Here is a 12,226-nt window from a genome sequence, read left to right as displayed (position 1 = left end):
CACATCAATAGCCACATCACTCAAAATTATATAAAACAAATAATTAACAATCACACAAAATACGCAATTTAATTTACGAGACATATACGAGAAAATTCAATAATATTATTAAAATTTAAAAAGTACATTAATTAAAAAAAATTACATAATTAACAAAAAATAGCCTGGCGCTGATGTGCAGCTACGTGATCACGATCAATCACCGCTCGGCGGTGTACCACTGGGCGAGGTCGAGGTACCGCTGGCTGCAGGGCCCTCTGCATCCATTGATCAATCTCACGGTTCGTATAGGCCTCTAGCGCTTCGTTCATTATACGCTCGTACTCCTCAGCATCCCCACCACTACTACCACCGGCGTTACTCATTTCTAGGTGTTGATCTTGTACAGAAATTAAGATAGAGAGAGTACTCGTTAAAACAAGTGGTGCGAATGAAAATGACGTATCTGGCGCGTATATATAGTGTTTCGAAAAAAAAATCGCGCTAGGCGATTCGGACGCTACAATAGCACCGAGCGGATCGCCCAGCGCACCGCCTAGCGCCACGGAACTGCCGAGCGCTAGGCGGTTTTTAATTCCGGAAATGGCTGGGCGGTTGCAATAGATCGCCTAGCGCACCGCCTAGCGCCGGCGCTCGGCTAAGCGGTGCGCTAGGCACTATTGTGGATGGCCTTAACCCCTGTAGTACTATTTTTTAAATTTGTCACACCAAAAGTGGTAGTTTTGGAATGGGTGGTGGATGTTGTGAGATACATGTGGACAAAGAGTGATAAATAATAAAATAATGGTAACAATAACTAGAGATATATATGGTATTGTAAAATAGCTTCGACACTGAATAATGAGTAATATTGAAAAAAATTATAATCATATTTATTTTTTCAGTGGTGTAGTTCAATTTATTTTTTCAGTGTGAGTTCGATTTGACTTGCCAAATAGTACTATGTTGTTTGATTCAAAATCTTATTTGGTCTTATGCATTTTCAAATTTAAGATTATGAAAGAATATTACGTGCACACCACGGCTTTCATACAAAAGTCACAATTAGTGACCTCACATATATCCTTGATGGCACATAATAATATTCATTCATTTAGGATGACAAGGCCAGGACAAGAACTACCCATGTTTCCATCGTCCCAAGCATAACTCAAATTAGATTTGGGTCTAAAATGTCTATATGTGCTGGCTGTGATCCCAACGTAATCTCAATTTAATTCCAGTTTGAAGTCTTTCAGATGATCCAATAACAAATCTCTAACATGTAATCGGTAGTTTTAACAGAAATTTTATGATTGAAAAACCGACACATATATAATTAACTTAGAAAAGTTAAGTAAGGTGATTTACAAGGAAATCAATCTCCTCGCCGTGATACTCTCTGCATCGAAAATAGTACACCGTGTACATCACACCGCCAAAGATCCTCGTGATCGAAACACCGTTGACGAAGAAGAGGCCATACACCGTTAGATTAAGTCTCCCCCGATCGCCCATGGTCATCCAGAACCCAAACACAACAACCAAACACACAACAGAAAACAACAAGTTCACCATAAACCCATCGAGCCTCCGCCCTCGAACAAGCTCCTCGGCTCTCTCCACCGCCACCGCCTCACCCCCGTCTTCCACAGCCGGAACAACGGCCGCCACGCTCCAAACAACCGCGGTGTAGAGGCACAAAACGAAACACGCAAACAAAGCCGCTATCCAAAAGGGATTCTTCGGATCGTACCAAACTTCAGCAACAGCCACAGCCATTGTGATCAGCCACACGATAAGAATCGGATCCGGCGGCCGATGGTACTTGACCCTGAACGGACTTGCCCATTTCGGTTTCAGATAGTTGAATAGTTCTTGCAACGGTAGTATTCTGCGGCCGTTGCGGTCACCGTGGCGATCCACGACGCGTTGGCGATTGCTAAATAACCGGCTAATAAAGTCAAGTCTGCTAAGGAAATGAAGACGAAGAATATTTCTATTTTTGGGTGGGAATGGGATTTGGCGGTTTGGTAGATGAAAGTGAATGTCAGAAAGAGGATGGATGAGAGGAGAATGGAAAGTACGGTGATTGATGCTATTGCTTTTGTGTTTTTGGAAATGAGTTTGATTGATTCGGTATAAATTTTCAAGAAGCCAAAAATTTTAGAGAATTCCATTGTTTCAAATTAGGAGGTAATGAGAAATAGAGTGCATATATGCTCGTATAATTTGGGGAGTCATTGTTGGCGTGAGGAAAAGTATTTTGATATTGTATTTGTGCGTCTTCGTCAATAGAAAATTCCATATTCATTAGATAAATTGATAACTAGAGTCTCGAGACTTTCATTGTTTAAATGATAGTTCAAATTTTCAAGTTAATCATTGTTTTTATTATTGACTCACTCAAATACGAACAAGCAAAACATTTGTCTATTTTTTAAATACAACAATAATGAATTTTCATTTACATCTATATTTATGGTGATTCAAAGTTCGAATTCACACCAATTAAATTTTATAAATTTTATCATTTTTAGTAGTTGACCACATATTCCACTAACTCATTTCTACTCACATTTTATTATAAAATTAATATATAAAAGTGAAACTCATATTCCACTAACTTTTTCAACTAACTTTTCATTATATTTCTTAAAACTCGTACCGGATTAAAGTGGGATAATATTTGGGGGATGAAGGGAGTAACCTCTTTCAAGCTACTTATGTGACGCCCCGGATTTTAATCCTTTTATTTTTGATTAAGTCGGATTTATTAGCTCGAGTAATTTTCATTTAGCAAACGTGTGGACGTGTGATTCGATTATAATCTCCGACGTTGAATCGAATTAAGTATTTTGTTGAGAAGGAAAAATTTAAGTGCAACAAAGATTCTTATTTCAATAGCAAGATTGAAATAAATGATATTGGAAATGATAGAGGAAATCAAATGCAAGTATTACATGCCTCGTTTTCTGCACTTTGAAGACAAAATAACAACTAATCCTACACTACACCTTGTGGAAGGCCAACATCACCTAGTGACTAAACTAGAGCTTAGTCAAGAGCTACACAAAGCCTAATGTCTAACCAATTGCTAAAGCTAGCAATAAAGTAAGTGTGTGAGGTAGTAGATTCTTCTCTTCCTCCCCTCCATCTCTCTCGAAAATCCCTCCACCAAGCTCCAAGAAGGCAGCCACTTACCTGCAAGGAATACACCCAAGAAAGGGGTTAGAAAATAGACTCACACATAAAGGGAAAAGAGGCACAAGCTCATTTAGAGATGATGAATAGTAGAGCTATATAGGTTAGCCATTAGGCTGCAAATTAGAGCTAAGAACAGCTCCTTCCCAAGGTTTCATGAAGAGGAGAAAGCCAACAAATGTACACGGTGAGGCATGCTCACTATGCAACTCAAAGAAGACAACCCTCTGCCATCACCAAAGCTAAGAAAACAGTCAAAAGGGCAGCCCAAGACTTGCATCAAATAGGTAAGATTCCCTTAATCAATAAGCTCAAAAGGGGGCTGAGCTTGACACTGAAAATAGGAGCCCAATGCCCCATGAGCTGCCACAAGAAGCCAAAGGAAGGGCTAATAAATACCGCCACCTTCTCCCCACTCCACACACATATTCTGCCAAGTTCTCGCAAGGCAAGGGAGTGCAGCGGAGTGAGGAGCGGCAGCAGAAGGGCAGGCCGAAAGAGTTCATCGATCAAGGTAATTGTCACGACCGCCCATACTAGGGGTACCACAAACGCGGCGATCGTGACCGACATGCATGGATAACGTTTTTAAAAGAAAATCCTAAATAACTTAAAGGAAGAAAGACATTTTAGTTTAAAGAAGTTTAAGGTTAAAATTTTACTATTAATTAGAAAAGGCTATAATAAATACTTTTAAAAGAAATAGTGGAGAAAATAACTTAAAGAAAACCAATTAACTTCTAAAGTAGACCATTTAATTTAATTCACGAAAACACCATTTTCAAAAGATAACGTAATTACTTGGTTAAAACCTAACACAACCATACATGTTCAAACACAGTACGAAAAAATTAAAGTCTTGAGACATAGTTTAAAGAGAGTCAAGGATCACGCCTATGTATGAAGAAACAACGCATCCTAAGGCTAGCTCAACATCCTTCGCAACATCCTGCTCAACCTGCAAAATTTTAAAAGAAATTGCAGGGCTGAGTACTTGTTGTACTCAATGGGCGCATGCCGAAAACATTTTATATAGTTATGTCATCCATACCAGTGATCTCGAGTTTTTATATGAAATTAAGAAATTACCACGAGAACACAAAAACATTTCGTAGACTGGCCAGTCAAATAATCTCCCAATTTTCAACAATCCATCAATCACAACATCAATCCGCAGTGCGACGAAAGTGTGGCCACACTATTCGCCCACGAGACCGGCCGACTAGCAAGGACGGCTCACGATCCCACCAGTGTACACAGCCTGATAGGGTTTGCGGCCCTACTCAGACCCGAATTCGTCTCACATCACAACCATATAGCCTAACGGAGCAGGCTCAAACGAACTAGGCATCAGGCAACAATCTCATAAATAAAAACATTTTGGCATGACATAACAGTTAAACCACCCTTATAACACTACATAGTATTTTCAGAAAATAAAGAGGTTTGAAAAAGAAAGCCCGCCTCGTTCGCTTAACAAATCACAATCCAACTTATGACAACTCTCGTTCCTCGAGCTCACGTATACACAATCACCCTTGTCAACGACAACACATTCAGCCTTCCATAAGTTTATATGATCATGCATGTCCTATTGTTCCTTTTTATCGTTCTCTTACCCATCCCAACATTCACCAACACAAGAAAGACATGTCATAATATTTTTCTCAAATCACACATGCATCATATAATTCATCAAAACTTAGTACAAAAGATATTTTCACATAACAACGAAACTGGCAGAACTGTGCGGTTGGTTTGTAAAAATCACCAAAATTTCATCCGACCTCATATGAAGCTAATAATTGGTCACAACACAGTAGACACATTCAAATCTATTCAGGTAAAGTTTCACACTCAAATCATGTCATTTGGTCAGTCAAAACATTAATACAATTCTCTGGTCGGAATATAAAAATTCTGGCAGCATTGCACAGTTCATTTGAAAAAATCACCATAAATTCATACCATGTCCAATAAGGCTGAAATTTTTACACGACTCAGAAGACACTTCAAATTTTCACATAGTTCAAGAATAACATCAAACGGAGGTCATTAATTCAGTCAAACAGAATACGAAACTTTCTGGGCGAGAACATAAATTTCTGGTAGAATTGCGCAGTCAACTTTAAACATTTTTCAAAAATTCATTTTTGGACAAAAAGGGCTGAAATTTATACGAGACACAGAAAACACCTTGAAATTAACTCAGTAAAATCTTCATACCAAATACCAATTCTCATGCTTATAACATGAAATCATGCTTGATAAGACTCTCATAAACATGTTTGCACATAAACTTACATCATTCACCAAGGATTCAAAACAAATTTCATATAACCTCAAATCAAATCGCATACTATCAAAGTTCTCATGCAAACTCAATTTTCCCACCGATTAATTTTGAGATCTATGATTCCTACACCCATTACATGCATGTAGGATTCAAGAACATGGTTCAAACGAAAAGAATGAGGAAAAGTGAGCAAATATACCTTCTTTGACAAAAATGAATCGGTAGAAAGAATGAACGAAGCGATTCGCCGGAGACTCTTGAAAATAAACTTCAACGGATCAAGAACAAGGATGGAATGGAGGATTTTTGGAGAGAAAGAGTGGGAGAGGAGAGAGGCGTGTGGGAGAGAATGAGGGAGAGGGAGGTGTGTGAAAATAGTGGCTAGGGTTGGGGTTTAGTTTGTTTTATGTATTAGGTTTAATTTACACCCAAATAAAAATAAATAAATTGTGGGGGAATAAATAAAAAGTCCCACAATTAGAACACAAGGTAGGCGTGTATTTTGAAGAGATTAATTTCAAAATTTGCTGATTTAATTAGCAAGGAATGATAACCATATTTAAATCCTCAATTAAATGGGAATATGATTTAAATTTGGAATTTTTTTATAGGAAAAGACTCCCTTATAATAGGTAACAAATAAATTAATTTCCACAAGGAAAATAAAAGCATAATGGGCGTGTGATATGGATGAGAGCAAAAAGGAAATATTCACATCCCCAATTAATTAGACATAGGTATTAGGATGATATTTAATTGAATACAAGGGATTCCACAAAATAGGAAACAAATAAATTATCCTCCAAAATTTAGTGAAGGGGCCGAAAATTATTAGGCTTAAATAGCCAAGGAAATATTTCAACTCTCTATTTATTTTGGGTGAAGAAATAAAATGTGGAATGATTTAATTGGATTTAATTCAAAAGAAAGGAGTCAACAAGGCACCAATTAAATCAAAGAGAAATAATTCATCCTCCTATTTTAAATAGGGGATTTTCGAAACTCCCAAGGATAATAGGCTAGAGTTCGAATTTCATGTAGTACAATTTAGGGATCATTTGGTTTGGATTTAATGTGGATAAATATCCCAAAACAATTAATTAAATCCAAGAAATGAAATTCTATTTCAATAATTAGAAAGGGCTGAAAATTCCAATGAATTGACTCGAGAAAATATGCATGCATGATCCTATTAATTATTCTCCACATTGGAAAATATAAAATACCAAGCAATTCGTTCCACATCACTCACGACAATTATTTCACGCAATTCACTTAATCACATAGAAACAAAAGTTTCATAATCGAAATTTCAATTCAATCTATAAAAAGAGTCACAAAAATTTGGGATGTTACAGTAATCCCCTCAACGACCCCTCTTCGCATCATATAGAGTAACCACTCGAGTATCAAGAACATAGAAAACATAGAGATATCACCAACGATTAGACACCGTAACCCCAGTAGATCAATCGAGTTCATGCACCAATAATCCCAATATCACATAACTACTGCTCAACTCACAGTAGCAACCAAGGAGCAAAAAAATTCAATTTGGATCACAACTAGACAAAGTCCCTAATCACCAAATACTGCCGTAACCCGTTAACAAAAAAAAAAGGGGGAAATGGGGGAAGGGACTTAGCTTAGACGACGGAGCCCCGGAGAGCTGACGGGGATGGCGACGGAGGAGCTGCTGGGCAGCTGGACTGTCTGGGCTCGGCATGGCGCTCGGCGGAGGAACGATGGCTACTGCCCCGGTAAGGCATCGCCGCTGGAACGGAGAGCTTGGCGGAGCCTGACGTCCGTCGAGGCGGCATCTCGTCGGAGCGAGAGAGGGTAGAGGCGACGCCTCCCCCGAGTCGGTAACCCGCCGTGAAGAGAGGGAAGACGTCGGAGGAAGGCGTGAACGACGACGACTAATTCTCGCCGGAGTGGCGACGAGATGAGGGAGATAGAAGAGGAATTTGCGGTTGGGTGCTGAAATGAGGGATGAAGAAATGTGTTTTGGGGATTTTTGATTCTTGAAGGAAGAGAGAGAGATTAGAGCCGAGAGTTAAGAGAGAGAGGTAGGCTCACTTGTTGTTGGGCCACAAATTAAATTCAAAGTTGGGCCACTAAGTTAATTCGAGATTGGGCCGATTTCAAGTTAATTAAGAGGATTTGGGCCTGGAATTTAAATGGAGGAAATTAGTGGACTTGGAATTTAGTTTTATGTGGAACGGAATTTAATTAAGGGTTGAGTTGGGGCTTAATTAATTAATTCCCGATTAAATTACTAAGTTTCCGAATATGGAAGAATGTTGAAGTTGGAGACGCAAAGGGCCGACCGGCGTCGCCCCGCGACGCCATGGGCGGCCTTAAGAAAAATCCGAAGAAGAAGGAATTTAAGGAGGGATTTTAAGAATCCATATTTTTTTGAGATAATAGAATTTCTCCAAGATAAGTAAAGCGAATAATTAAATGCGGCCGCATGATATAGCCGAGTTAGGATTTAAGGAAAAATCCTATAGGCTGAGACTAAGAGATAGATGCTATCCTATAGGGTGCATGCATTCTTTTCACAGAAAAATAGCTCAAGTACTAATTAGCGTGTTACGCTATTAATTTCTAAAGGAGAATTATTTCAAAGGCAAGTGAGACCAAACGAGGATTTTAATTGGAGATAAGCATACCAGGTGGGCTTTCTTTTAATATCCAGCACTATAGTGTGGATATAAAGCAAATATTTTGAAGTTATGAAATACCATTTTTCTTAAAAATGGAGATGTGATTTATTTTAAAGTTGTTGTCATGCCATAAAATGTTTGTTTTCGAGACCTGTCTGTGAGGGCTATATGCCGGGAGTTTGGCGATGCCAAAAATTTGGTAACGAATTCGGTTTCCAATAGGACCGCAAATCCTATTCGGAGTTACGTGGGCGAGCGCTGTGAGCCATCCTAGAGAGAGGTTGGCCGGCGAGGGTGCTTGTTGAAGGCGGCCACCTTCACGGCACACTGGATTCTCAGACATGGAGGAATACATCGAGAACTTAGACTGAAGTCGGACTTTTAAGATCACAAAAGAATTTAGTATGCTCGAGCCTTTTAAGAAAACCCCCGTGTGATACTGTTGATGGATGACAACTTATAATTGTATGTTTTGTTTTCGGCACGTGTCCACTGAGTACTCCTGTACTCAGCCCTGCATGTATTTATAAATGTGCAGGTTGAACGTCAAGATGGAGAAGATCTGATCGGAGTCGATGCTATTAAATAATCGTGTGGACTTCTCGACGATTCGTGTCTTCATACACGAAGTCGTTCAGTAGGGACCTATTCCGCTGTGTTTTGTTGAATGAGAATAGTAATGTCTCATCATTGAACTCTGATTCAGTTGACATGTCAAATTATTCTATTATGAAATTGTATCAGATACTTGACTGTTATTTTGGTAATATCACCTTTGGCCTTCGGCAAGTTCTTCAGATTCTACCCCTTTTCTATCCCCGCTTCTTTAATCCCCCATTAGTCGTGAATTACTCAATCTTGTTATCCTTAACGAGAATTGGGTCGTGACAACTTATGTATATTGGATTTATATATTGTAAAACATGTTTCAAGCAGACTGTAGATGTATAGCCCTACAACTATTATTGTCCGATAAATAAAGAGAAATTTTTTTGTCACATTATGTTTATGCTTTTCATTTATGTTGCGTAATATTTCATCCATCCCATCGAAAATGATCCACTTTCCTTTTTAGTCGGTCATAACCAAGATTATCCATTACTACAAAAGGAAACACTTTTATCTCGATTTCCACTTTATCCCTACTCTCTTACTTTATTTTACTTTATTTCTTCACTTAACACACAAAATAAAGTTGCATAATATGTCATGTCACCCAAGGTAAGGGTCATCTTCTTTGGGATGAAGGGAGTACATGCATTTATATGTAAAAGCAAACGATTTTAAGTTTTGTACATTATTGACTGAGCAGTGGAACATATCATCATCATTATCATCACAATAGGCAATGGCAGAATCAAGATTACACCTCTTAGGGCCTAAATTATTATTAACCGGTGTAGTATATTTGATATTTGTCACACTGAAAGTAGTAGTTGCGGCATGGGTGGTGGAAGTTGTGAGAAATACAGATAGACAAAGAGTGACGAATAATAAAAGAATGGTGACAATAACTAGAGATACATATGATATTGCCATTAAAAGTAGGGTCGACACCGAATAATGAGAAATACTGAAAAGCAATTATAATCATATTTATTTTTTGAAATAATCACAAATTTTAAAGCGACCCATGTAATGCCATGTTCGTGTATATAATAATGCACAAAAAATCAATAAAATCTATATTATCCACTTTTTTATCTAAACGTTTCATATTTATTATGACGGATGACGTATAAATAAATGATAATCTCTATTCTCTTACTTTCATAGGTGGAATGCTCAGCTCATTCTTGAAAAAATTACTAGGATCAACCAGAGTTTTAACTCGAATAAACCGAGTGAAATTACCCTTGAAATATCTATCACCCCAAATCGCCACATTCCCTCTGTCGCCATTAACTCCGATATCGAGATCTCTGTACTTGAAGTACGCCGCCCTCGGCAAAGACGAAACATAAGGCATCAAGTACATCTCAAGTCGTCTAATCCAATCTACATACATCGGTCTTCCATCACATAGGTAGGCAATGCAAGAGATAAGAGAACCATCATCGATGTGGGCCGGAAAGAACATCGGTCTTCCACACGTGAGGTAGATAGATAAAAGATAAAGAGAAATTCATCATCGACTTGGGCCCGCTCTGATATCATATTAGAAATGGACCACTCTCCCCTTAAAAGGCTTAAAAGGGAAAGGGTTATCCACACTTATATAGAGGAGCTAAGATCATCACCAAGTCGATGTGGGACATGAATTAAGAGTTTTAACAGTAGAAAATCCTCCTCTGCGAAGAATGCCCAAAATAGACGCCGCTGCTCAAGCTCAAATGAGACGGCGACGCTACTCAAGCTCACGGAAATTTCAGCGAGGTGAAATTCTGTAATAGTCGAGATCTAATTTCTCGAGAATTATGAAATAAATGCTAGAAATTTAAAGAATGAGGATGAAAGAGTATTTTTTTATTTATTGAATAAGAGTATAAATACAAATTCCAGAATTTCAAAGCTAATAAATTACAAATGCTTGAAATGAAATATGCACCAACTATCTTTGAGTTTTCGTACACGTTGGAAAGAAATTTTAGTCGAGCTACGCTATTACAACTCGAGACCCTAGCGACTATGTCGACCTCCATCACCGGGCCGTCTCGGCCCCAAAATTTCAGACGAGCCGGGAGGGCGAGACCACGAGGGAAGACAGCCTCGGTAGCCAGCCCCCCGAGGCAAAAATGTTAATAAGAGAGAGGGAGTTGGCAGCTCTCACCAAAGGGGGAAAAGGGAGACATTACCTTTTGAAAAATGGGAAATTGCTTGATCTGAAGAAGCAATCCCAACCAGCCTTTCACTCCATCAGTGAGCAGCTCGTACCTCCGCCAGATAAGTGTGCACCTGCAAAAGGGGATGGAAGTTCATAAATAAACCAAGTACTAGCCCCGCACATGAAGCCAAAAATGGTTAAAGTGCTGCAGAGTGCAACAACCACTATAAACTCACGAGTACACCCCATAAGCCACCAAAAGCCGTTAGAGAGACATCAGGGATACAGAATATATACTCTGCAAAGCTGCAGAAAGGGCAGCCGGCTTTCACAGCCTAGGACCCCTTTTCTCTGGCAGTGAATAACAACCATTTCAGCTTTCGGTTATGCACCCTCTATAAATACAGATGACCCACGATTTTACCCTCATTCACCACCACAAACCATCTCAAATTAGTGAAGGTAAGGAGTGAGAGAGGAGCTGGAACAGAGAGGGTTAGAGAGCATGGGGTTTCCTAGAGCAGAAGTCCGGACAGTAACACCATCAAGAGGTATTTCACCTCCATCCTCTCTCCCAATCGTTTCTCATAACATCATATAGAATTTTAAAAACACACGAACAAGTTCAACAAGGTTCTACCACCAACAACATTATGATAGGATGTCATTTGTTGCTTCCAAGTTAAATCAGTAGTAAGGCTCAGCTTCAAACCAATCTCACTCCAGTGAGTTCCATACGAGATATAAGTAAATCCCAACCCGTGTACCTTGCGCAAATCCTAATATACATAATTGCTGCCTAAAGACTTAACATAAATAACTAGAAGTTGAATGGAGAGGGACTTAGCTTCGTGATAGAGCCGTCCGGAACGGGAGGCGGTGACGAGCAGCTGCACCGCCCCGATCGCCACACAACGCCGAGCAGCTTGGAGCAACGTCGCGGCGGATCCCGAGAGAGGGAGCTGGAGACAGCAACGGCGGTGGCTGGAGGAGACTGACCCGGTGTCACGACCGCCCTTTAGGGTTAATAAATACTGGCGATCGTGATTAAAAGAATTTAATAAACAGACGAAAAAGATTAGGGTTTCAACATAAGTTGGACCAACTATTCCAATTAAATAACCAAGAGTTTAATATTATCCAACAAGAAATTCAAAATATCCATTATCCTAACAATTAAAGTTGTCGTCCCAAATAAAACATAATTAAACGAAAAGTCACAGCGGAAACGACCAAGAGAAAGAGTGACGTCATGTGTGAAGACACAACGACACTCAAGGTTCAAAGACAACAATAAAATCTTAAATTCACTTG

The 12,226-nt window shown here is 39.2% G+C and overlaps 1 protein-coding gene across 1 annotated transcript; it reads right to left on the bottom strand.

The window, feature by feature from the left end:
- Positions 1-1,332: 1,332 nt before the first annotated feature.
- LOC121800953 lies at positions 1,333-1,761 on the bottom strand. Its single transcript, XM_042200440.1, has one exon. The coding sequence runs from the start codon at positions 1,759-1,761 to the stop codon at positions 1,333-1,335; it is 429 nt and encodes a 142-aa protein (XP_042056374.1).
- Positions 1,762-12,226: the final 10,465 nt, after the last annotated feature.

The sequence above is a fragment of the Salvia splendens genome, chromosome 4 (genome assembly GCF_004379255.2).
Source record: "Salvia splendens isolate huo1 chromosome 4, SspV2, whole genome shotgun sequence".
Taxonomy (NCBI): domain Eukaryota; kingdom Viridiplantae; phylum Streptophyta; class Magnoliopsida; order Lamiales; family Lamiaceae; genus Salvia; species Salvia splendens.
This window is presented reverse-complemented; position numbering and strand designations above follow the sequence as displayed.

What these genes read in the sequence shown, in the direction of transcription:
- LOC121800953 (XM_042200440.1), bottom strand. Translation starts at nt 1,761, where the DNA reads ATGGCTGTGGCTGTTGCTGAAGTTTGGTACGATCCGAAGAATCCCTTT.